The sequence below is a fragment of the Eschrichtius robustus genome, chromosome 6 (genome assembly GCF_028021215.1).
Source record: "Eschrichtius robustus isolate mEscRob2 chromosome 6, mEscRob2.pri, whole genome shotgun sequence".
Lineage (NCBI taxonomy): Eukaryota > Metazoa > Chordata > Mammalia > Artiodactyla > Eschrichtiidae > Eschrichtius > Eschrichtius robustus.
The window spans coordinates 75,381,962-75,409,706 of NC_090829.1; the positions used below are offsets into that span (position 1 = coordinate 75,381,962).

The 27,745-nt window shown below is 39.8% G+C and overlaps 1 protein-coding gene across 3 annotated transcripts in view; it reads left to right on the forward strand.

Annotated features, from left to right (window-relative positions):
* LMLN (leishmanolysin like peptidase) overlaps nt 1-22,478 on the forward strand; it is a 96,683-nt gene extending 74,205 nt beyond the window's left edge. For 2 of the 3 annotated variants that reach the window (XM_068546570.1, XM_068546572.1), the window contains one exon: nt 324-4,047. In XM_068546570.1, the coding sequence (XP_068402671.1) occupies nt 324-424 (101 nt within the window). In that variant the 3' untranslated portion in view covers nt 425-4,047. Of the gene's footprint in view, nt 1-323; nt 4,048-22,411 lie in introns of those variants that run through there. The other variant, XM_068546571.1, reaches the window with a different exon arrangement.
* The last annotated feature ends 5,267 nt before the right edge of the window (nt 22,479-27,745 follow it).

Sequence of the window (27,745 nt, forward strand, 5' to 3'; positions counted from 1 at the left end):
TAGCCAAGAATTTCATTTACTTTCCTGTGTAGCATCTTTAGCTTTGCCAGGATACTACCCTGTCTTTTCTTGGGTGCTGATTTTGTACCTTGATATGGTAGGTACATCTTCTTTTCTCCTACAAAAATATTTTGTTCTTTTTCTATAAATATAAAAAAAGACTATGCATATATGGATTTCAGGAAGTCACTCTTGATTCCACTCTTCAAGGTAGTCCTTCTTCACCTTTTAATAATTACCTCTACTCATCTGTCAGCATTTTAGTTGGTATAATTTTTTCCAAAAATGTCTATGGAAAGTCAATTTTTTGTTTTCAACCCTAGATCTCTGTTCCTGTTCCTCTAGCCCGGTGGTTACCCTTTGGCTTCTGCTAGGCAATCTATTTCCTCTGCTGGCTGGATTTCTTCTGTGCGTATGGCATTAGGAATGGAAAAGTGAATTCTGCAGACATTCCTTTGTGTCATGTTCCTCTGAACAAAGCACAAAATCTGGGCGAGTGCCAGCCTATGCAGATGGCAGAAGTGGCATTCCTGACTTTGGCTTGGAAGTGTTGACCACAATCAGATCTTGAAGCAGAGCTTCACAGCAGTCATTCCTCATCAGCAACCCAACAGCCTCAAAGTTTGGAGAAGGAGGAGGAATTCCAAATCACCAAGTCTCTTTATTTTTCAGGATAAATACTCTTCTTGAAGTTTTCCTTTGAAAATGGGATAATAGGTGAAAATTTCAGTTATTACATACCTCAGCATTTTCATTAACCTAAAACAATGGGAAATTCCATCACTGCTGCAATAATTTAAAGAACAGCTAATCATTGCAAGGTTATAAGTTGTGGACCCTGTCCTCAAAAGTATAAATTGTCCTTTGACTTACAGAAAATAACTTAAATTGGGATTTCTACATCACTATTATACCTATTTTGAATTTAATGACTGTATATGGTACACCTAAGTCATTGTTCTCATTGTTTTTTTTTTTTAATTATGTTTTGCTAAATCTTATGATTTAACCATGCTAGCCTTTTCAAACCAGCTGTGTGGCAGTTTCCTGCTGAACCATTAGGTGTTGGTAGCTGTATCTGTACTCATTGATCTTCAGAGAGTAGCTTCCAGTTGTATTCTCCATTAGTTTAATAATGACTTGAAAAACTGGGAAGCAGAGAGAGAAAAATACTCTGCCCTGTGAAAACATTGAAGACATGCAAATAAAAGAAAACCTAATTGTATGTTTTTCAGATAATAGTTACGACAACTGCAATCCAACAAAAATAGAACTTTCCTTTTTGACCAATGAAGATAAAAAGAAATTCTGGTATAGACAGGTATGCAGTTATTTTCAAGTGGGCTTAGGAATTGTTACAGAAGAATTTGACTATCTGAAAATTATTTTATGTGTAAGAAGAAAAGATATAAGTCAAAACAAGATGGTCTGAATTGTTTATAGGAAAGTGTAGGTTTGGTGTAGGGCCTATCCAATAGGGTCCACTTTACCACACAGGGTATGGCTTAGTCCACAGAAGTCAGAAAGTTGCCTTTGTTTTAAAAGGAGGTAATGTCCTTTACCTCTTGTATTTGACACTCTTTCTGTCACCCATAGATTCTGGTCCCCAGAAGCAATTCTGCTCTTGTACTAGAGCTGACCAACCCTACTTAGTAAACCCAATTTGAAAATCTTTAATGATGAATGATGCCCAGTTTTTCTCTCTAAAGCTAATGAAGTCCTGTGACATTAGAAACATAGCCCTTGGACATGCATTCATTCATTCATTCACTGGTTGGCCCTTTAATTCAGCATACAGTTATTGAGCACTCAGTTTAAGAACTTGTGCTAAGTGAACAAACAGCATAATTACTAAGGAGTAATTCCAACTTATTATTTGGCACTGGAGCCAAACAGCAACTCCAGCATAGAGGAAAGTCACCTTTTTTTAAAAAATGCATACATTTAAAATACTTATTTGCCTACAATTTTAAATTGGAGGTATTTGTCATTGTGAAAAGCTGGGGGTCTCTAGCATAGCCAGCCTCAGCTGAAGAAAATCTAATACCAATGGTGTTTCTGCCTACGTTCTGCATACTTTAAATCATGAAAAGTCAGAGAAAAATGTAGAGTATATTTTTAAAGAAAGTTATAAAAATCTAAACTTATATACCCAATGTGATTATGAATCATCCTGCAAAGTTGTATAAAGAATTTCACCAAAAATAATATGGATTCATAATATAATTGAGACTCACAGTGATAGGTTCAATTATATTTTGACTGTTGTGCAGTAATGCCATTTAGGTAGTATTGTTTCTGAGCATGGTGCTTTTTATACTTGAAATATATTTTAGCTTTATTTTTTATTGATATAATTATATTTGCACTAATGACTTTCTGAAGAAAATATTATAGATGACATTTTTTCTATATATATATATTTGTTAAGCTTGGAATCTGGTAGCCCAGTGTTTTCTCTGCACAAATGTAGAACCTGGTAAAGTATGATGTTAAGAAATCTTGAGTTTTTGAGGGTAACTAACAGTGCTGGCGTCTTCCTTCCTCTTCAACAAGTCTTGAAAGTGGTTGCTTATCACTGATTCTGCATAGTATACTCAGTGAAGATTTAGAAGACCACTGAACCTGTAAGAAATTTTAAGAGGCATGGTTTAGTCCCTTATAATATGATAAAATTCTAAAATAATATTCTAAGAAGAAGGATTTTTAAAATCTGACATTTCAATGCAGAATTAGCAGGCTAGAATTAAGTTTTGAACTGAAGAATTTGAGATGACCTAAATTTCAGTATCCTGTGGAAGGTAATACCCTTTATGTTCACAAAACCAGTTCACTGAGAAAGAGACCATGCAGACTGCAGCCATGGTGGGAGTGAGGTGGGGCAGGGAAGGGGAATGGGGATAGCTGATTTGAGGATAGTAGACTGAAGTCCCTTTCTGACTCAAAAGGGTCAAGTGCTTATAAAAACTGACTACCTCAGTTTTCAGTTCAGACTTAGGTTCATTTTGATAGTATTAAGGTCCCAATGTCAAAATTAACAAGTGAATTTGTCTCTCAGGTTTTCAAGAACAGAATTTACAGGAAGGAAGCAAAAGCCATGTCGCTAGACTTGAGCTGATAGCTTTAAAGAAACTGGAAAGCAGTTAGGTAGTCTTAATGTAGATCCCTCTGTATTCTCCTGAAAAACATCCTTTTCCCTTACTTATTTCTTAAGGATACTTATTTTTGTTAAGATCAATTAGGCATTCTAAAAATGTAATAAATTATGCTTAAAATTAGTTTCAGCCTAATATGTTGGTTTAGAGTTTATCAATATTTGAAAGTGAAACATTAGTGAAGTTTAAATAGTTTTAGGAAGATACATAAATAAGTATACCAGAGTATTCCATAAAATTTTATCAATATCCGCTTCAATATCAGAAGACTCACTGATTGAGACCATCTGTAAAATTAGATGCTTTCTCAGAATCTTTCCAGCTTTCATATTCTGTGACTAATATTCATGAATATTCAGAATAGTCTAATATTCTGCATGACTAATTCATGCAGAATTGCTAGGTCACTGCTGGCTCTGACCCACCACCTGGAGTATGCCAGCTTACACACCATGTTCATCTCAGTGTCCTGTGCTCAGTGCCTTAGCGCTGTCCTTGTCCTTGGACACTGAATGGAGAGAGAAGAGCCCGTTTCTGAGGGCATTTGAGTAGTCCTGGCAGGAGGAGGTGGACTTCAGTCACAGCCCCACAGACCTGTTTCACAGTTGGCACCAGTCATCCGTGCCATGTCCCTGCAGCCCAAGAGGACTAACATATTTTAATAAAGTCTGTGCTACTCGTTCTGAAGAAAGAACTTACCTGAAAGGATGACCTTTTTTTTTTTTTTGATACATTTAGTCAGGGTTGGGGAGGGAGTGGTGAATTATTTTCTTTTTGTTTACATTTTTAATAAATAAAATAGATTTAAGAACTGATCTTTATTTATGGTATTTAACTTTAAGTGTAATATATTACTTAGAAAAAACACAGCTTTAATAAAAATGGAAACTAATCTGCATCTTGTCTTTACTTAATTAACACCATCAATTTTTTTAGACCTGGATGAGGAATACAAACACAGCCATGCACTCTATATGGGGACGATGAGGTGTTTATGATGAAGCATAATTCAATTTTTACTTTAACTGGAGTAAAATTGTCCTACTTAAAGAATAGGGACAGGTCTTATGTAAAGCTACAGGGAATAACCCTCCTCAAATAGTTAAGCAGGAAAGACAGCCGACTAAAACAATTCAGGGCAGCCGTCTCTGGCTGGAGGTTATTCCTGTCCCATTTGTTCTGTGCTGTGGGCCAGGAGTCTCACTGCAGGACCGCTCTGCGCATTCAAGTACCACACTCCATTTGGTAGCAGCAAGTAAATTGTGGCTGTGGAGTGTGGGGCGTGATTCTTCCTCATAAACTGACTGTAGTTTGAGAGAACGTACCTGGGGCATGCCTTCACCATGTGCACTCAGAGCCATCCTGCCCTGTGGCCTGGAGCCAAGCACTGTGAAATGGATTGAACACAGCCTCTGTGACCTACTTGCTGAGCTGAGATCTTTGTGGGAAATTTTAATGATAATATTTAGATTTTTTAACATTTTAGATATTTCATGTAAGTAGCTAAAACTATGTACAATAAATTACTTCAAGTAGTTGAATAAATTCAATATTATTTGTACGGTATACTGAAGACAAAGCGTCTATGTCTCATACATTACCTGCTTATACTACCTTTTGGTATGTTCATAGAATATATCTTATTTAATAGGCATCAATACATAAATGAGTCTTTTGTCAACAACTCTCTGGTAGGTACGTTGAAATGGAGTGGTTTATTTAAATCAGCTTGTTAGTGTTCCGCCAGAAGTTTGTTCTTTAATGTTTGAAATAAACTGGACATATTTGGAGATAGAAGTCCAAATACACCATCTGATGTTCTGGTAGATGACCAATACCATTCTCATTTTTTTTTTTTTTATTTTAATAAATTTATTTATTTATTTATTTATTTTAGGCTGTGTTGGGTTTTCGTTGCTGTGCATGGTCTTTCTCTAGTTGCAGCGAGTGGGGGCTACTCTTTGTTGTGGTGCATGGGCTTCTTATTGTGGTGGCTTCTCTTGTTGCGGAGCGTGGGCTCTAGGCGTGTGGGCTTCAGTAGTTGTGGCATGCGGGCTCAATAGTTGTGGCTCGCAAGTTCTAGAGCGCAGGCTCAGTAGTTGTGGCGCATGGGTTTAGTTGCTCTGCGGCATGTGGGATCTTCCCAGACCAGGGCTCGAACCCGTGTCCCCTGCATTCGCAGGCGGATTCTTAACCACTGTGCCACCAGGGAAGTCCCCATTCTCATTTTATATGTATAGAAATTTTTTTTTTCTGCCTATAGACATTAGTATATCTTAGATTCGATGCCATTTTAACACTCAGTGCCACTAACAATTTTTTCAATTTCAACAGAATCAGTAACTCAACTTTCTGACATTGTCTCATTTGAAAATATTCAAATCACAATATCTGAACATCTCCTGGCTTCCCCCTCACCCAACCCCATTAGGTCTCCTAATGACATTTTAAGAAGGCTACAGGTTGATTGAAAGAGATTTCACATGTGCTTACACACATGGGTGCTCATTAGTGTTTATATAGTGAAGACTTTGATATATTTGGTTGAGGGTCTGAAAATTTAATGGAAGCGAGGAAGCTACAAAGAATAGAGTAGGGGCTTCCCTGGTGGCGCAGTGGTTGAGAATCTGCCTGCCAATGCAGGGGACACGGGTTCGAGCCCTGGTCTGGGAGGATCCCACATGCCGCAGAGCAACTAAGCCCGTGCGCCACAATTACTGAGCCTGCGCGTCTGAAGCCTATGCTCTGCAACGGGAGAGGCCGCGATAGTGAGAGGCCCATGCACCGCGATGAAGAGTGGCCCCCACTTGCCACAACTAGAGAAAGCCCTCGCACAGAAACGAAGACCCAACACAGCCATAAATAAATAAATAAATGATTAATTAAAAAAAAAAAAAAAAAAAGAATAGAGCAAATGTCACGTGCCTCAGCACAGCCTGCCAGACCAGCCCCAGAGCCTTGAATCTTAACAGAGGTCAGATAAAACAGGTTATGCCACCGTTCTAAAATGATTTGGTTAGCTTTATGCTTGTTACTAAGTAAATAAAATGTGTAAAATCTGCATTTCTTACGATAGGTTTGACAGAGGAGTAAAGAGGGAGCCCTTAAGTGCTATATAGGTGTTAAATAACCTTTAGGGATAAGCATCATCGTGATGAAGAGAAAAGTGAAGAAGGGAAATATCTGAGGCAAATCAGTCCTCAGCCTGATTGAGGTGAGTCTGTGGCTTTGCCACTCTGGGATTTTGCCCCAGAACCCCGGCACCAGCAGTGTGCCCCATGCTGGATCTCCTCAGATGGGGTTTTTTCCTCCTTTTTTTTTCTAACATCCTCTCACAGCTGCCCTCCACCCCAGGCTCTGACCATTCCTCCTCCTGTCTCCCCATTACCATTTCAAAACAGCCCAATTTTCTGAAGTATATATGCATATCTATTTGGTGGTGTTATTAACTGGGGGTGGTGGTGAGGGGGTCTTACCCCTCCATCATTTCTCAAGGATTGATTTGGAGGAAGGGAGCCAGCAGTTCTCACTAATTTATTAATTTGGCAGAAACTCCCCTCCCCCTACAGTTCGCTCCTGCTGTTTTATAATTTTCATACCACCATTCAGTTCCAGGTCGGGAATGACAGTGCCTGGTGTGGCTGCCGTGCACTATGGCCCAGGAGCATGGTGGTGAAAATGAGCAGACTGGAGTCTATTGAGCTGAGGAACCGCAGCAGGTCAGCTCCAGGGAGGGCAGGCACCGGTCTGGGTGTGGCATTCAGCTGCTAAAAGTAAGCCGAAAACATAGATCCAGAACTTATTAGTGCCCAGAGGAAGGAACAGATAGTGAAGGTAAGTCTAAATACAAGGGAGAATGAAGGCCTAAGAATTGGGTACTAAGAAATGAGTCAAAGATGAGGGAAACAGAAAGGGCCAGGGGAGCAAGAGTGTGCATGCAGAATGACCAGACCTTGTAGTGCTGGATGGGGAGGGGCTGCCTTTTGTACTTGCCTCCAGGGTGTAAGTGCACTTGAGAGTGCCTTCTGACACTTAGCACAGTGGAGATACTGAATCTAGTGACTGAACATTGAAGAAGTATTTGTTGCGTACTTACTATATTCAACGTGTATTTAGCACCAACTGTGTCAGGCACTCTGCTGGGCCATAGGAACACAAGAAACAGACAGACATGGTCTTTGTCCTGGAGTCAGTGAAGGAGGGGCACAATTAAGCGATTATTTACGGTAAAGTTTAGACTTGAAATTGATGGGATAATACATATAGCATGCTGATAAGAAAGAGTGGAGAGAGCAAAGGCTTAAGATAAAAGACAGATGCCCAATCAAGTCAGGCTCTGAGAGGTTAGAAGGTGGGAGCAGAGCACCGCACCTTCCACTGTGAGTAGGACATGGAGGGAAGCGGGAGCACGTTTGTTAGGTTTGGTGGCTGTCGCTGAGTTCCCAGTCCTGAAAGGGAGGGAAGTCATCATTGTCTGAGGTGAATAGGGTCTGAGATCTGAAGAGCACAGTTGGCCCTGGCCCTCCATATTTGCGTAAATTCTATCCCCAGTTGGTTGAATCGCGGATACGGAACTGCAGATGCAGACGGCCTACTGTATTCTGCCATTTTATATAAAGGACTTGAGCCTCCACAGATTGTGGTATCTGCAGGGGATCCTGGAACCAATCCTCCTGCGGATACTGAGGGATGAATGTATTAAAGGTTTAAGCTTCTGTAAACAGATATGTTTTGGTGACGACTGTTCTGGGTCTGTTTTTCCTGGAAGACAGTGTATACCTTTTCAATCCATAGATCCAAGTCTAAAAATTTCAAATAATTTTTTCGAATTTTACCTTAATTTACTGTTTTCAGTTTTACTCTTTAGGAATGTCAGTTATGTAGAAGCTTGTCTTCAATTACTATCACTTTTTCTCTAATCCTTTATTTTTTTTTAAATTTTTATTGGGTTATAGTTGATTTACAATGTTGTGTTAGTTTCAGGTGTACAGCAAAGTGAATCAGTCATATATATCCATCCATTCTTTTTCAGATTCTTTTCCCATATAGGTTATTACAGAATATTGAGTAGAGTTCCCTGTGCCATACAGTAGGTCCTTGTTAGTTATCTATTTTATATATAGTAGTGTGTATATGTTAATCCCAATTTCCTAATTTATCACTTCCCGCCATGTTTCCCCTTTGGTAACCATAAGTTTGATTTCGAGAGCTGTGAGTCTGTTTCTGTTTTGCAAATAAGTTCATTTCTATCATTTTTTTTATTAGATTCCACATATAAGTGATATATTTGTCTTTCTCTGTCTGACTTACTTCACTTAGTATGATAATCTCTAGGCCCATCCATGTTGCTGCAAGTGGCATTATTTTGTTCTTTGTTTAGGGTTGAGTAATATTTCATTGTATATATATACCACATCTTATTTATCCATTCCTCCATCGATGGACATTTAGGTTGCTTCCGTGTCTTGGCTACTGTAAACAGTGCTGCAATGAACATTGGGGTGCATGTATCTTTTCAAATTATAGTTTTCTCCGGGTGTATGCCCAGGAGTGGGATTGCTGAATAACGTGGCAACTCTATTTTTAGTTTTCTGAGGAACCTCCATATTGTTTTCCATAGTGGCTGCACCAATTTACATTCCCACCAACAGTGTAGGAGTGTTCCCTTTTCTCCACACCCTCTCCAGCATTTGTTATTTGTAGACTTTTTAATGATGGCCATTCTGAGCAGTGTGAAATGGTATCTCATTGTAGTTTTCTTTTTTTCTTAAATTACATTTTTTATTGAGAAAAAATACACATAACATAAAATTCACCATTTAACCATTTGAAGATGTTTCTTTAGTAAATTCAAGATGTGATGCAACCCTTCATTCCTAATTGTAAACCGTCTCAGACTTTTCAGCTTGTTGCACCTGAACAGGTGCGGTGCTCCTGACACCTACTGGGCAGGGGCCAGAAATGCTGCTGAAGTCCCAGAAGAGAGAATTATCTATCTCCAAAGTGTTGAGGCTGAGAGACCCCACTCTACACCATTACAGCACCACATCACATCCAAGGAAATAAACAGCCATTCAGTTGTGTCATCCCTACTGGTCTCAAGAATGTCTTTACAGCATTTTTATTTCAGTTCAGAGGCAAGGTTCACATGTTTGGTTGCTAGGTCTTTTTATTCTCTTTTAATATAGAAGAGTATTCTCTGCCCCATGCTCAGCCTTTTTGTCTGATTACTTTTTGTAAGACTTCAGGCCAGTTTTAGCACTGCATTCTGTTTCCATATTTTATTATTACCTTTTTTTATTGAAGTGTAGTTGATTTACAGTGTTGTGCCGGTCTCTGCTGTACAGCCAAGTGACTCAGTTATACACAGAGACATTCTTTTTAAAAAATTTTTTAAATTTTTATTTATTTTTTATACAGCAGTTTCTTATTAGTTGTCCATTTTATACATATTAGTGTATACATGTCAATCCCAATCTCCCAAATCATCCCGCCACCACCCCCCCACCCGCTACTTTCCCACCTTGGTGTCCATACGTTTGTTCTCTACATCTGTGTCTCTATTTCTGCTCTGCAAACTGGTTCATCTGTACCATTTTTCTAGGTTCCACATATATGCGTTTATATACGATATTTGTTTTTCTCTTTCTGACTTACTTCACTCTGTATGACAGTCTCTAGATCCATCCACGTCTCTACAAATGACCCAATTTAGTTCCTTTTTATAGCTGAGTAATATTCCATTGTATATATGTGCCACATCTTCTTTATCCATTCGTCTGTCGATGGGCATTTAGGTTGCTTCCATGACCTGGCTATTGCAAATAGTGCTGCAATGAACACTGGGGTGCATGTGTCTTTTTGAATTATGGTTTTCTCAGGGTATATGCCCAGTAGTGGGATTGCTGGGTCATATGGTAATTCTATTTTTAGTTTTTTAAGGAACCTCCATACTGTTCTCCACAGTGGCTGTATCAATTTGCATTCCCACCAACAGTGCAAGAGGGTTCCCTTTTCTCCACACCCTCTTGAGCATTTGTTGTTTGTAGATTTTCTGATGATGCCCATCCTAACTGGTGTGAGGTGATACCTCATTGTAGTTTTGATTTGCATTTCTCTAATGATTACTGATGTTGAGCAGCTTTTCATGTGCTTCTTGGCCATCTGTATGTCTTCTTTGGAGAAATGTCTATTTAGGTCTTCTGCCCATTTTTGGATTGGGTTGTTTGTTTTTTTAATATTGAGCTGCATGAGCTGTTTATATATTTTGGAGATTAATCCTTTGTCCATTGATTCATTTGCAAATACTTTCTCCCATTCTGAGGGTTGTCTTTTTGTCTTCTTTGTAGTTTCCTTTGCTTTGCAAAAGCTTTTAAGTTTCATTAGGTCCCATTTGTTTATTTTTGTTTTTATTTCCTATACTCTAGAAGGTGGATCAAAAAAGATCTTGCTGTGATTTATGTCAAAGAGTGTTCTTCCTATGTTTTCCTCTAAGAGTTTTATAGTGTTCAGTCTTACATTTAGGTCTTTAATCCATTTTGAGTTTATTTTTGTGTATGGTGTTAGGGAGTGCTCTCATTTCATTCTTTTACATGTAGCTGTCCAGTTTTCCCATCACCATTTATTGAAGAGACTGTCTTTTCTCCATTGTATTATCCTTGCCTCCTTTGTCATAGATTAGTTGACCATAGGTGCATGGGTTTATCTCTGAGCTTTCTATCCTCTTCCATTGATCTATATTTCTGTTTTTGTGCCAGCACCATATTGTCTTGATTACTGTAGCTTTGTAGTATAGTCTGAAGTCAGGGAGTCTGATTCCTCCAGCTCCGTTTTTTTCCCTCAAGACTGCTTTGGCTATTCGGGCTCTTTTGTGTCTCCATACAAATTTTAAGATTTTTTGTTCTACTTCTGTAAGAAATGCTACTGGTAATTTGATAGGGATTGCATTGAATCTGTAGATGGCTTTGGGTAGTAGAGTCATTTTCACAATATTGATTCTTCCAATCCAAGAACATGGTATATCTGTCCATCTGTTTGTGTCATCTTTAATTTCTTTCATCAGTGTCTTATAGTTTTCTGAATACAGGTCTTTTGTCTCCTTAGGTAGGTTTATTCCTAGGTATTTTATTCTTTTTGTTGCAATGGTGAATGGGATTGTTTCTTTAATTTCTCTTTCTGATCTTTCGTTGTCAGTGTATAAGAATGCAAGAGATTTCTGTACATTAATCTTGTATCTGCAACTTTACCAAATTCATTGATTAGCTCTAGTAGTTTTCTGGTGGCATCTTTAGGATTCTCTATGTATAGTATCATGTCATCTGCAAACAGTGACAGTTTGACATCTTCTTTTCCAATTTGTATTCCTTTTATTTCTTTTTCTTCTCTGATTGCCATGGCTAGGACTTCCAAAACTATGTTGAATAATAGCGGTGAGAGTGGCCATCCTTGTCTTGTTCTTGCTCTTAGAGGAAATACATTGATTTTACCATTGAGAATGATGTTTGCTGTGGGTTTGTCGTATATGGCCTTTATTATGTTGAGGTAGCTTCCCTCTATGCCCATTTTCTGGAGAGTTTTTTATCATAAATGGGTGTTGAATTTTGTCAGAAGCTTTTTCTGCATCTCTTGAGATGATCATATGGTTTTTATTCTTCAGTTTATTAAAATGGTGTATCACATTGATTGATTTGTGTATATTGAAGAATCTTTGCATCCCTGGGATAAGTCCCACTTGGTCATGATGTATGATCCTTTTAATGTGTTGGTGGATTCTGTTTGGTAGTATTTTGTTGAGGATCTTTGCATCTATATTCATCAGTGATATGGGTCTGTAACTTTCTTTTTTTATAGTACCTTTGTCTGATTTTGGTATCAGAGTGATGGTGGCCTCATAGAATGAGTTTGGGAGTGTTCCTTCCTCTGCAATTTTTTGGAAGAGTTTGAGAAAGATGGGTATTAGCTCTTCTCTAAATGATAGAATTCACCTGTGAAGCCATCTGGTCCTGTACTTTTGTTTGTTGGAAGATTTTTAATCACAGTTTCAATTTCATTCCTTGTGATTGGTCTGTTCATATTTTCTATTTCTTCCTGGTTCAGTCTTGGAAGGTTATACCTTTCTAAGAATTTGTCCATTTCTTCCCGGTTGTCCATTTTATTGGCAGAGTTGCTTGTAGTAGTCTCTTATGATGCTTTGTATTTCTGTGGTGTCCGTTGTAACTTCTCCTTTTTCATTTCTAATTTTATTGATTTGAGTCCTCTCCCTCTTTTTCTTGATGAGTCTGGCTAAAGGTTTATCAATTTTGGGGCTTCCCTGGTGGCGCAGTGGTTGAGAATCTGCCTGCCAATGCAGGGGACATGGTTTCGAGCCCTGGTCTGGGAGGATCCCACATGCCGCGGAGCAACTAGTCCCGTGAGCCACAATTGCTGAGCCTGCGCGTCTGGAGCCTGTGCTCCATAACAAGAGAGGCCACGATAGTGAGAGGCCCGTGCACCGCGATGAAGAGTGGCCCCCACTTGCCGCAACTGGAGAAAGCCCTCGCCCAGAAACGAAGACCCAACACAGCCATAAATAAATAAATAATTCAAAAAAAAAAAAAAAAGAAGAAGCTTTTGGTAGAGAACTGCTTATACAAATTAGGCATATTCACAAACTAGAATAGTTTATAACTATTTTAAAAAAAAGGTTTATCAATTTTGTTTATCTTCTCAAAGAACTAGCTTTTTGTTTTATTGATCTTTGCTATTGTTTTCCTTGTTTCTATTTCATTTATTTCTGCTCTGACCTTTATGATTTCCTTCCTTCTACTAACTTCGAGTTTTGTTTGTTCTTCTTTCTCTAGTTCCTTTAGGTATAAGTTTAGATTATTTATTTCAGATTTTTCTTGTTTCTTGAGGTGGGCTTGTATTGCTATAAACTTCCCTCTTAGAACTGCTTTTGCTGCATCCCATAGGTTTTGGATCATCGTGTTTTCATTGTAATTTGTCTCTAGGTATTTTTTGATTTCCTCTTCGATTTCTTCAGTGATCTCTGTTATTTAGTAACGTATTGTTTAGCCTCCATGTGTTTGTGTTTTTTATGGTTTTTTCCCTGTAATTGATTTCTAATCTCATAGCGTTGTGGTCGGAAAAGATGCTTGATATGATTTCAGTTTTCTTAAATTTACCGAGGCTTGATTTGTGACCCAGGGTGTGATCTGTCCTGGAGAATGTTCCGTGTGCACTTGAGAAGAACGTGTAATCTGCTGTTTTTGGATGGAATGTCCTATAAATATCAATTAAATCTCTGTGGTCTATTGGGTCATTTAAAGCTTGTGTTTCCTTATTAATTTTCTGTGTGGATGATCTGTCCATTGGTGTAAGTGAAGTGTTAATGTCCCCCACTATTATTGTGTTACTGTCGATTTCCTCTTTTATAGCTGTTAGCAGTTGCCTTATGTATTGAGGTGCTCCTATGTTGGGTGCATATATATTTATAATTGTTATATCTTCTTCTTGGATTGATCCCTTGATCATTATGTAGTGTCCTTCCTTGTCTCTTGTAACATTCTTTATTTTAAAGTCTATTTTTATCTGATATTATGAGTATTGCTACTCCAGCTTTCTTTTGATTTCCATTTGCATGGTATATCTTTTTCCATCCCCTCACTTTCAGTCTGTATGTGTCCCTAGGTCTGAAGTGGGTCTCTTGTAGACAACATATATATATGGATCTTGTTTCTGTATCCATTCAGCGAGCCTGTGTCTTTTGGTTGGAGCATTTAATCCATTCATGTGTAATATAATTATTGATATTTATGTTCCTATTACCATTTTCTTCATTGTTAAGGGTTTGTTTTCGGTAGGACCTTTTCTTTTCTTGTGTTTCCCACTTAGAAAAGTTCCTTTATCATTTGTTGTAGAGCTGGTTTGGTGGTGCTGAATTCTCTTAGCTTTTGCTTGTCTGTAAAGCTTTTGATTTCTCTGTTGAATCTGAATGAGATCCTTGCCAGGTAGCATTATCTTGGTTGTAGGTTCTTCCCTTTCATCACTTTAAATATATCATGCCACTCCCTTCTGGCTTGTAGAGTTTCTGCTGAGAAATCAGCTGTTAACCTTATGGGAGTTCCCTTGTATGTTATTTGTCATTTTTCCCTTGTTGCTTTCAATAATTTTTCTTTGTCTTTAATTTTTGTCAGTTTGATTACTTTGTGTCTCAACGTGTTTCTCCTTGGGTTTATCCCACCTGGGGCTCTCTGCACTTCCTGGACTTGGGTGGCTGTTTCCTTTCCCATGTTAGGGAAGTTTTTGACTATAATCTCTTCAGATATTTTCTCGAGTCCTTTCTCTCTCTCTTCTCCTTCTGGGACCCCTACAATGTGAATGTTGTTGGGTTTAATGTTGTCCCAGAGGTCCATTAGGCTGTCTTCATTTCTTTTCATTCTTTTTTCTTTATTCTGTTCCACGGCAGTGAATTCCACCATTCTGTCTTCCAGGTCACTTATCCGTTCTTCTGCCTAAGTTATTCTGCTGTTGATTACTTCTAGTGTATTTTTCATTTCAGTTATTGTATTGTTCATCTCTGTTTGTTTGTTCTTTAATTCTTCTAGGTCTTTGTTAAACATTTCCTGCATCTTCTCGATCTTTGCCTCCATTCTTTTTCCGAGGTCCTGGATCATCTTCACTATCATTATTCTGAATTCTTTTTCTGGAAGGTTGCCTATCTCCACTTCATTTAGTTGTTTTTCTGGGGTTTTATCTTGTTCCTTCATCTGGTACAAAGTCTTCTGCCTTTTCATTTTGTCTATTTTTCTATGAATGTCTCATTGTAGTTTTGATTTGCATTTCTCTAATAATTAGCAGTATTGAGCATCTTTTCATGTGCCTGTTGGCCATCTGTATATCTTCTTTGGAGAAATGTCTAGTTGGGTCTTCTGCCCATTTTTTGATTGGATTATTTTGTTGTTGTTGTTGCATTGTATGAGCTATTTGTAAATTTTGGAAATTGTAAGTCCAGCATGTTACATATATGTATATACTTAGTAAAATCTAGATCCTTTTCATTTTAGGCCATATTCCTTGAAGAGTTGGATAAAATGTGTTATTCTGTGACATAGCTAAGGATTTAGAAAGGACTTGGTAGTGAAGATTCCTGTGGGGAATATTTTGGCTCCTGAAGAGCTTCACCTGGAAACAAAATCTTAGCTACTTTCCTCATTTCACCCAGCTTTCCTTCTTTGGATTTTCCCAATTCCTAACCTTCTCAGAGGGAAGAAAACCTAGTTAATTTGGATGCTTTCCCTGGAACAGTTTTTACCAGTCACAGTCTTTTTCCCTTCACTTCTGCACCTCTGTGGCAGTGTTGCCTCCATCAGTGCATTTGTTTTCATGCCCAGCTTCCCATAGATCAGACTGGACACCAGAGTTTTCAAAACTTCCCTGGTTAAAAGGAGGCAGATGTCAGCATTAGAGGAAATACAGGAACAGTACATAGTCCAAAATTAGAGGAAAGAAAAGCTAGAAGGAAGTAGAACAGCTAACCGTTTGGAAGGAGCCATCACAGTCTTCTGCTCACTCTGAAGACGAGGAATACAAACTTTCTTTCTTATACCTTCTGTGCCCCCTCAGCCTCCTCCATCCTTACTCCCTCCCCTTATCTACATTAGATCTCATTGTCTCCCATTTCAGTCTACTGCAGTGGATCTCAAAGTGTGGTCCCCTGGACCAGCTGCATTCATCAGAAATGCAATTCTTTTTTTTTTTTTTTGGCCACGCCTCACAGCTTGGGGATCATAGTTCCCCGACTAGGGATCAGACTTGGCCCCCGGGCAGTGAAAGCCTGGAATCCTAACCACTGGACCACCAGGGAATTCCCATAGAAATGCAGATTCTTGGGCCCCATTCTAGATCTACTGAATCAAAAACTCTAGGGGTGGGGCTTCCCTGGTGGTGCAGTGGTTAAGATCTGCCTGCCAATGTAGGGGACACGGGTTTGAGCCCTGGTCCGGGAAGATCCCGCATGCTGCAGTGCAACTAAGCCCATGCACCACAACTACTGAGTCTGCACTCTAGAGTCCACGAGCCACAACTACTGAAGCCTGCGTGCCCAGAGCCCGTGCTCTGCAACAAGAGAAGCCACCACAATGAGAAGCCCACGCACCGCCACGAAGAGTAGCCTCCACTCAGCGCAACTAGAGAAAGCCTGTGAGCAGCAAAAAAGACCCAGTGCAGCCAAAAATAAATAAATTAATAAATTAATTTTTTTAAAAAAACTCTAGGGGTAGGGCCCTGCAATCTGTGATCTAACAAGTCCTCTAAGTGATGCTCTTGGAAACTCAGATTTGCAAACTACTGCCCTAAACTCTCTTGTGCTTCTTACCAAGATCCACTTGGTAAAATTCCAACTTTGGATGAACTCAGTTATCAGCCTTGGCCTTAACTTATACCTGGGCAGATGAGCCCTGCTAGGGAAAAGCACTCAGTTGAATGTATGTACACTCAAGTGGGTTCTGCGCAGCAATCTTGTCTTTCTCTAGTCACTTTCTCTCCCACCGTTAGGGTTGCCAGAATTAGCAAAGAAAAACCAAAAACAGGACACACAAATTTTAATTTCAAATAATGATATACTAAAAAATTATTTGTTGTTTATCTGAAATTCACATTTCACCAAGCAACTTGTATTTTTATTTGCTAAATCTATCAACCCTAACTAGGAGATATATATAGTCAGTAGGCAGGTAGTTGGAAAGAGAGCCTGGATGTAAAGTGGAAGAGAGCAAACACAGGATGGAGCCCACAATAAAACCATGTCAGTCCTTGTTGCCTCTGACCTTGACGGTACAGATGTCCTGGAGAAGCTGGGACCCTTCATCACAGAACTAAACACACACACCTGGTCCAAAAGCCAGAGATTCTGTAGGAAGATCCAAAGGAAGATAGGGCAGTTGTAGGCCTGGCTGATGCCTCACACCAGCAAGGTGAGCCAGCAAATAAATAAAAATGTGTGTGAACTGCAGAATGGCTATTGCTTTACTTCTGCCCTCAATGTCCTGCAAGAATGTCTCTGTGAACCATCCTAACTGGAAATACACAGGGAAGGGAATTTTGGGAGAAGTAGCTTAACCTAGCCAAGGTGACACATTACAGTCCACCATGCCCATTCTCCAATTTAGAAAGAGGCTTGATATTAAGTGCCAGGGACAGATGAAAATTTGCCCAGGAAGAAATAGCTACCCTTTGGGAGAGCAACATGGTAGAAGAAGATACTGTCTTTGTCTTTCCCCTTCAATCTACAACCAGTAAAACATCCACAACTCAACAAGGTGCCTCTGTGCAACATACCAGGATGCCAGAGAATTCCACACATCTGTACAACTAAGGGTGGGTGGGCTGGAACACATAGAGGAGGTAGAACTGGGGGAACAGCAGAGGCAGTGCCTGCAGTCCTGGCCCTCTGGCTGTGGCAATTGAGCCCAAAGCCCCAGAGAACCCAGTAGCAGCAGGAGAGGCAGTGCACACCACTCCAGCCTCTTGGCCACAGTGGCACTCACGGCCACAGGTAACTGGGCAGCAGTGACAGTGGGGCCTCAGACCCTGTCCCTCCAGCTTTGGAAGCACCCATGACTCCAGCGCCCTACACCCCAGCGGCAGTGACAGAGCCCAGGAACCTAACACCAGACACAGCAGAGGTGCCTTCATGACCTTGGCTCACCTCCCCACCCTCCCCCTCCGCTGAGAGCCATAGAGCCTGCAACTCATAAGATCCCAAATGCAGAGGAAGCACCCACCATCCTGGTGCCTCAGGTGGTGACACTAGTGACACTGGCAGCAGCAAAGGCACCAACAACCCTGGAGGCAAAAGCAGTGATAAGGACCACATGGGGCCACACCTCTGATGGAGGCAGTGGAGGGTGAAAAGTTCTGTCTCTTACCTGAGGCAGCTCAGACAAGAGAAACAAAAACTTGTGCTGTGGTGCCACCTACTGGAAGAGAAAAGAAAGGCCTCTAATTTCTAATATTGAATTGTAAGAATCGAATAGAAAGGTGCTCCCTGTTTCAAATGCGCTGGCAGAGAGGCTGAATAGACATTTTTCCAAAGAACACATACAGATAGCCAACAGACACATGAAAAGATGTTTAACATCACTAATCATTAAGTAAATGGAAATCAAAATCACAATGAGATATCTCCTCACACCTGTCAGAATGGTTATTATCAAAAAGGCAAGAAATAACAAGTGTTGGTGAGGATGTGGAGAAAAGGCAACTTACATATAAATGGAAAGATATTTTGTGCTCATGGATTGAAAGAATTAACATTGTTAAAATGTCCATATTACCTAAAGCAATCTACAGATTCATTGCAATCCCTATCAATATCCCAAGGACATTGGTGACATATACTGTTGGTAGGAATATAAATTGGCACAGCTACTGTGGAGTACAGAATGGACGTTCCTCAAAAAATGAAGACTAGAACTACCATATGATCTAGCTATCGCACTTCTGGGTATTTATCCAAAGAATATGAAAACACTAATTTGAAAAGATATATGCACCCTTATGTTCATTGCAGCATTATTTACAATAGCCAAGATATGGAAACAACCTAAGTGCCCATCAGTGGATGAATGGATAAAGAATATGTGATATATAGATGTTTATAAAATGGAATATTACCCAGGCATAAGAAAGGTGAAATCTTGCCATTTGTGACAACATGGAGGGACCTTGAGAGCATTATGCTAAGTGAAATAAGTCACGTAGAGAAAGACAAATATCATATGATTTCATTCATAAATGGAATATTTAAAAAATAAAAATAAATGAACAAACCAAACCAATCAAAAACAAACACACAGAATATAGAGAACAGAGTAGTGGTTACCAGAGAGGAAGAGGCCAGGGGGAAGGCAAAATGAATAAAGGGGATCAACTGTATGGTGACAGAAGCCAACTGAATTTCTGGTGGTGAGCATGCTGTAGTGAATACAGAAGTAGAAATGCTTGTTGTGTACGTGAAATATGTAATGTTATAAACCAATGTTACCTCAATAAAAAATAAAATATAAAAAATCATGAAAAGACATATAATAAAGTACAAGAGAAGACCAAAAAAAAAAAGAAAAGAAATAGCTACATTTTGTTGAATGCTTGCTATTTTAGCACTTCTCATACTCTTTTTTATTAAAGTACAGTTGATTTACAATATTATATTAGTTTCAGGTGTGTGACACAGTGATTCGATATTTTTGTAGATTATACTCCATTTAAAGTCATTATACAATATTGGCTATATTCCCTCTGTTGTACAATACATCCTTGTATCTTATTTATTTTATACCTAGTAGTTTGTACCTCTAAATCCCCTCCCCCATTTTGCCCCTCCCCCATCTGGTAACCACTAGTTTATCGTCTATATCTGTGAGTCTGTTTCTGTTTTGTTATATTCATGTGTTTGTTTTATTTTTTAGATTCCACTATAAATACTCTTTATACACATTTTACTTACATAGGTATGTGTATACATCCATTACAAACATGGTCTCATTTAGTCCTTATAACAATGCGGTAAAATTGGTATTACTAATACTATTTCATAGGTGAAGAAACTAAGGTTGGAGACATTTTCCCATGAACATACAACAAGCAAGGGGCAGAGCTTGATTGAAGCCAGATCTCTCTAAAGCCTGTGTTCCTAACCATTAAGTTCTGTGCTACCCAGCCTCCCAATAAACTGTGGACTTTGTTATTTCATAAGCACTAAATCTGCACTCAGTCTACTGACCACCTGGGAAACCTTCATGCACTAGTGCTCAGTGATTGATCCTTGACACCACTAGTTTGGGGAAAAGTTCCTGAGGCACTCATCACACTCCCTGAGAAGTCACCTGAGTTGGATTCCCAGCCCTTTCACTTAGTAATTGGGTGGCCTTGGGCAAGTTACTTCACCTTTATCAGCTTTACTCTCCTCATGAAGGCAGTAATTCCCACCTTACAAAACTGTAAAGATAGATAATACTAGTACTAGGAGAACATCTGGCACAGCCTGATCATCCTAGACAAATGGGAGTCTCCGCCTTCATCTCTGCCTTCATCCCCAAATGGGAGTTCTCTGCCTTTCTCAATGGACTAGCTACTATTGCCTATGTCTAGGCTAAAGACCCTTTAATCTATACCTTCAATCCTAATCTCTTATTCTTCCTCTAGATCTGTATTTCCTGTTTCCCACCAGGAAGCATAGCCAACTCCAAATCATCTTACACCTGAACAATTATTCCCAGTTTTTCAATACCGAATACCATCAGTGCCATCTTCAATACCATCTTTCTGGTCCTTGAGCTTACTTCTTTAAAATTACCTCCATCTCTCTCTCTCCTTCTACCTTGTCAGACATTATGTGTGCGGCATAACTACTCTTTCCCAAGAAAAAATACTTAAACTCCTAGTGCCGTATTTTGAAAAGTATATTAGCAAATTATGTTTGATAGTTGCCAAGAGAGTAGATCTTAAAAGTTCTCATCACAAGAAAAAAAATGTTTTCGTAACTATGTATGGTGACAGATGTTAACTAGACTTATTGTGGTGATCATTTCACAATATATACAAATATCAAATCATTATTTTATCATCTGAAACTAATATAATGTTATATGTCAATTATACCTCATTTAAAAAAATCATACTGTGAAAAAAAAGTACATTGGCAAACTTGAGTAAATCAGAACACAATGATCATGATGATGGGTGCCTGGAAACTGGCATACTAGAATGAACATATGTATATCAAAGAAATAGGGAGTTTCCTCCGTTAGAACAGAAGCCTAAGGGTTGTCAATGGGAAGAAAAAGTTCTTTCTCTGTGGGCTTCAAAGTACAGACCTGATCCATGGGAAGTGAATTTCTGCTCAACACAAGGAAATTTTCAGGACTTGAGTCTCTGCCACTGAGGTCGGTTATGGCCATTTGGGGTTCTCTGTCTCTGTTTCATTTGCTTGCTCCTTCCATTCTCTGCGGGGAGGAGGAAGATTTAAGCAAAAAAGACATAGTCACCTTCTGCTGTAAGAATCTTAAGGAAAGAGCTTGCTAAGTTTCAAGTATGTGCATACCAGCACCTCTGCTGAATGATTTTAGACACACTGGAATCATATGCCACCCATTTGGGGCCTGTTTGAAGCCTGGCTTCCCAGCATCAGTGGCATGAAACCTAAAGGCTGCTAATGGCAAAGAAGAGATTATAATCCCCCTCTGAGACAACCAGACACTTCAACTTATAATATTGCCTTGAATAATAAAATGGTATACTTCTTTGGTATATCTAGCACGTTCATTTTCAGCTTGGAGAGCCCCAGTTTCAGGCTATTGTTTGGGTCTTTATTTATCTACCTTCTAACCAAGGCAGTCAATGTTAGCAAGACAGAGACTTCTCTTTTAAATGGCCCTTCTGCTCTTAAGAGTATGAGGACCAGAGCAAAGGGACTTGGCAGATAGGCCCCACTGGCCTGAATACAGAAGATGTGGTGGTAGGATGAAGCAGGGCAGGCTCCTGAGGGTGGGCATGGGGAGAAGGGTAGAAAAAGTTCAGAGGACAAGAAGAAGTGCCTACCCATCCAAAAGGAAACTGCATAGAAACAGAAAGGAAATATTTTACTCCATCCTCCAGAGTCTGAATGTGTTCACTGTGGTCCACAAATGGAGGGACATGAGAAGAGAAGTACACAGGGATCTTGGGCTCTGGACGTGCTCAGACCAGAGAGAAAGTAGAATTGATGGCTGACCTGCAGGTGTTGGAGCAGTGTGCCTGGGTTCTGATCCAGATCCCACCATTCACTACCTGCCTCAAGCAGGCTGCTTAGCCTCTATTGCCTCATCTCTAAAAAGGCCATAATGTCCCTGGGCCTCTGAAGGGGATTAAAGGACTTAAATTTAAATCGGTTAGAACAGCCTAGCATGGGGAATTCCCTGGTGGTCCAGTGGTTAGGGCTCTGTGCTTCCACTGCAGGGAGCATGGGTTCAATCCCTGGTCGGGGAACTAAGATCTCACACACTGTGTGCAGTGTGACCAAAAAAGCCTAGCATGAAGGAAGCCCTCAAAAATGTTAACAATCATTTTCTTTAGATGGGAAGTTGACCTTCAGTGGCTTCCAAAGTTCTTCACCCTCTGAGATGTTTTGTTAATCTTGTGACTTTTTTTCCCCTTCACCTCAAGTCCTGGCTCTCTCTTTTCCTATCCATTTCTATAGATATTCCCCTGATCCAGGATTATATGCTTGTGCTTGATAGGATGAAACAAAAGGAGAGCTTCGCATTGTTCCCATTTTTGTTGGCTTTCGATTGTCCCCACATGGATCTCTTGAACACCAGCCCTTTCTCCTGACGTCTGCTTTCAGCTCCTTCAACTCCCTTACTGTGTGGTTCTGCACAACAGTGAAGAAAATATCAAGGCTCCAAAACAAGATGAGGCAGGTAAGCTCCTACCCAGCCTCCTGACGCAAGTCAGTGCTCACAACGTGACTCACCAGGTAAGCTGGGACAGTTGTAGCATCTGCCCTGGGCTTGCCTTTGCTCCCACCCCCAGCAGCTGGCTACCAGGAAGCAAGGTTCTCCTGAGTTCTCCAGGCTTTATCTTTTGATTCAGGCCAGAGTGAAACCCAGGAGCCCCTGAACTCCAGACAAACAACCTGAGAAAGGGCTCTCTCTACCCTGCCTCCAGGTCAGCCCCCAGAACCATGCTTCATCTTAATCTCCGCTGACAGGTCCGTTTTCTGGACAGTTTCTTTTTGTTGCATTCAGTGTCCTTCTCTCAAGCAGGCACACAGCTTACACAGCAAATCCTGATTGGCAGGTGCATCAAGGAGTTTCACAGGCAAGTTCAAGCATGTCTGAAGCCAACCTGAAAGATTGTGCCTCCCCTGTCCTGGCTTCCTGCCATCCAAACTACACAAAGCAGCAGTACCTCTTCCTCTACACATCAGTTTGAACATGTCCCATCTCACCCTCAGTTCCCTCTGGCGTGAATTTGCACTTCTTACGTTGAAGTTAATTATATGTACTTTTTGCTTCTCAGTCTTTGCCCTTAACATGTCTTAGTCGGTTCATGCTACTATAACAAAGTATCACAGGCTGAGTGGCTTATAAACAACAGAAATTTATTTCTCATGATTCTGGAGGCTGGAAGCCTGAGATCAGGGTGCCAGCTTGGGTGGGTAAGGACTTCTTCCTAGTTCATAGCTGGTGCTTTCTCTAGTGTCCTCACCTAGTGGAAGGGGCTGGGGAGCTCTATGGAGAGCTCTTTTACAAGGCACTAATACCATTCATGAGGGCTCCACCCTCAAGACTTAACTACCTCCCAAAGACCCGACCTCCTCATACCATCTCATTGGGCATTAGGATGTCCACATATGAATCTGGGGAGGGACACAAACATTCAAATCATAGCATCATCTATGTTTTCCTCATTAATGTTGTGCTCAGATACCTGAGGATAGCGAGGTGAGTTGGCTTCTTGTCACCACATAAGTTGTGTGGGTTTCCACTTTTCTGTCCTCACATATGTCATTTCCCTAGCCTAAACTAACCTGCCTTCTGCCATGTCACCCCCACCAAACTCAGCCCAAAAGATGATTCAGTGTTGGTACTCCAGGCTCACCTTTGGCTTTGCAATTCATGGTTACAAATGTACAAACATCTCACAAATATGAGGCTTGTTATAAGTGACTTTGTGCTTAGTGGTAGCCTGTGGATTACTAATCAAAATGGCAACAAACACATGCTCCAACCTGGATGGCTTAACCATGAGGACATTATGCTAAGTGAAATAAGCCAGTCATAAAAGAGCAATATTGTATGATTCCACTTGTATGAGGTACCTAGAGTAGTAGTCAAATTCTTAGAGACAGATAGTAAAACAGTGGTTATCAAGGTCTAGGGGGAGGAAGGAATGGGTAGTTACTGTTTAATTGATACAGAGTTTCATTTGGGGATGATGAAAAAGTCCTGGAGATGGATGGTGGTAACGGCTGCACACAACAATGTGAACGTACTTCATATGAATGAACTGAACACTTAAAAATGGTAAATTTTGTGAATTCCCTGGCGGTCTAGTGGTTAGGACTCCAGGCTTCCACTGCAGTGGGCACAGGTTCAACCCCTGGGCAGGGAACTAAGATCCTGCATGCCACGTGGCCCAAAGAAAGAAAGAGAGAAAGAGAGGAAGGGAGGAAGGAAGGAAGAAACTTTGTGATAAACGAATTGTAGACCATGAAAAGACTGAAATTTCTAACTTGGCTGAAGGGATATTTGAAACAAGAGTAATATGTCAGCTAAAATAAAACCTCAAGTTTAAGAAACATTCTTTTTTTAAAAAATGGTAAATTTTATGTATATTTTACCACAATAAAAAACTTTTAAAGTAATACATGGTGATTATAGAACTTTCAGAAAATATGAATAATAAAAAGAAGAAAATAAAAATACACTTAAAAGGTTATTTTCACTTAATATATTATAAACATCTTCCTAGTCACAAGGATAATCTTCTATACAACTTATTTAAAGGCTGCATCATATTTATTTTATTTTATGGATATATATTAATTAATGTAATCAATATTCTATTAGTGAATATTGAGATAATTTCATTTTTAAACTATTAAAAAGATTATGGCAAGAAACATCCTTTTAGCTAAATCATTATGACTATTAGGAGGTAGGTGTGGTTATAAAAGGACAAAATGATGTATTTTTGTGGTGATGGAATTGTTCTGTATCTTGACTGTGGTGGTGGATACACGAACCTACATATGTGATAAAACTGCATAGAACTAGTTACACACACACACACACACACACACACACACAGATGAGTACAAGTAAAACTGGGAATGCGTCAACAAGATCTGGGGATTGTATTGAGGTCAATATCCTAGTCGTAATGTTGTACCATAGTTTTACAAGATGTTATCATTGGGGGAAAGTGGGTAAAGGGTGCAAATTATTCCTTATAACTGCATGTGGATCTACAATTACCTCAAAATAAAAAGGCTTAATCTCTTTAAAAGTGAAGGGAAAAGGATGAACATCAAAAATTAGTTTATTAAGATAAAATTTTAATAACTGAGTTAAAAGCACTATTTTAAAGGCTTTTGATACATACTACACTCCAGAAAGGTTTTACTATTTACGCTCCTGCCAATCTTATAAGAGCTCTACCTCATAACACTAAATATTATTACTAAAAATACCCTTTAATCCAATCACAAAATTATTTCGCATCATTATTTAATTCCCTCAAGGTTTTAAAATAGCAACAGACTGTCATTTCTCCATATTTAATTAAGTAAAAGTTGTCCCGTGTTCTTTTCATTTTTACATTGGTTAATGCCTTCTCATTCCCATTTGCTGAGAAACTTCCCTTTAGGGAATGCACATTAGAATTTGAAAAGTGCTATGTGTAGAAGACATTGACGAACATTGTTCATTTTTTTCTCCCTCTCTCCACCCTCAATAGGATTATCAGCTCTATGACAACAGACCCTTTACCCATTTAAGCTCACCCTTACACCCCTAGTACCTAGAGAGCATTTGGCACAGAGTGAGTGCTTAAATAATTATTCAAGAAAGTTTAGAGATTAACCAAACTCTGCTTAAGTTCTGTGTCTTCACTCTGGAATGAGCAGCAGACGCTCAGGGTGGACTCTGGCAACTATTAACATTACAAGGGTGAGTCTTGTGGGTGTGGAAAGGAAGGCCCCCTGTGGAGCTGATTTCTTGGTTCAGCTTTGCAAGTGCAAGGAGGGCGATCTGAAAAAGTCTGGGAGTGATCGTTGGCCTATAGGCTTGTAAAAGTTGGCCATATTATGCCTCAAACCCTCAGCTCAGTCAAAGTGAAACTTGTGTTATAGTCTTGGTGATACAATACTATTCAGTCAATGAGAACAGCAAGCAGTAAAAAAAAAAAAAAAAAAAGGATGCTAGACAATTGTGGATAATCTCAAACCCACAGTAGCCTTCCCCATCATATGCCTGCTCTGCAAGGTAGCTCAAAATGAGTATATGACAAGTCTCAAATGTTTTTTCCCACTCTACCTCTGTAGCAGGACAGGTAGAGACAAAAACATTGTGAAAAATGTCATGGGGCTCACCCCTTCGTATTAGAATGTAAGCTCTCTGAGGCACAGATTTCTTTTATTCTCATTGATGTCTTCCAGAGCCGAAAACATTTCCAACCAATAGTAGATACTCAATAAATATTTCTTGAACTTTTGGGGGAAAAAAAAAAATAAGCAAGATGCTTTTGTTTTATGATGCCTGTTCTCAACGGCCAATACCTTCTAGAATTGATCTACCCCCCTAGTCCAGTCTTTTGAGAGCATCCTGGGTGCTAGGAAAGACTCCATTCTGAACCTAGGATTCTGTTTGTGTCTGAGCCTGGTGCCCAAGACCTTAATCCCCAGGGCAGCTCCTTAATCTTTCCTTAACCATGGGAGGCTGGGTTTTGAGGCCTGAAGCAGTAGCATAAGACTTGATAAACCAGCTAGGAATAGGGGCAAGGCACCAGCATGAGGACAGGAAGAGTTTCACCCTAGCTGCCCAAGGATGCTTTTACCTAACTGAGAGTCTTTTGATTTCTCATTGGAATTTTCCCTTCTGATCTCACTGAGAAGCTCAAAAAACAGGTACTAACCCAGTACATAGAAACTGGCTTGGGGATTTACTTAACAGTCTTTGGAGAAGGGTTGATGTTGACTCAGGGTTTGCAAAGCCTGAGTGCTTAGTTCTCTCCCTAGTCCCCAAAACACACCTCACCAAAATTGTGTGCAATCACAGTTACCACTCAGTTTAGCAAAGCAAGAGCAAATCTTGACTACCAAAGGCTCCAGGCCTCACATGAGTCATCATTCAGCTCTGTGCATACAGCCCAGATGTAATTCACACAGGCATATAGCTGTCGGCTATGTTCTTATACACATTTGGACCTGCTTCCTGGAATCAGAAAAAGCAGGCTTTACCTGTGACTTCTGCCAAGTTACCCTTCCCCATCCCCCCCCCCACCCCCCAATATGAAACCTGGCTGGAAGTATTTCCTTGGTACTGTGAAGTTGGGCTAGGGATTGGGAACCTAGCTCCTCACTTGCCAGGGTCACAGGTACACTGTGCTCAATTGACTGAGCCTCTGCCTCAGCTTCTCTATGAGGGTTCTTAATCACAGAACCCATTCCAAGCTCATTCCGTTCAGCCCCTTGCCTCCTGGCAGCTCACTGCTAAATAATCCAAGAGAAACATTTAGATATCTCCATTAGCAGAAATCCCCAGAGATATTTTATACAACATACAAGCTTATGGAATCACTTTTTTATATTTTTTCTCCCACATAAACAAAATTCCTCTTGGAAAAACTAAATCTTATTATTTGCCACAGTTCTTTAGTCAGCAGTGAGTTCTAGGTCCAGCTCAGAGTTTCAGTTTTTCCCTTTTCTTTTTTTTTTTTAAATTACTAAGAAATCGGTTAGGTATCAAGGGGAGGTAGAAAGGAACTTGATTAGATACCAAGGGTGGGGGAATTCTTTTTTTTTTTTTTTTTAGACACCAATTGTACTTGAACATTTGTTATTTTAT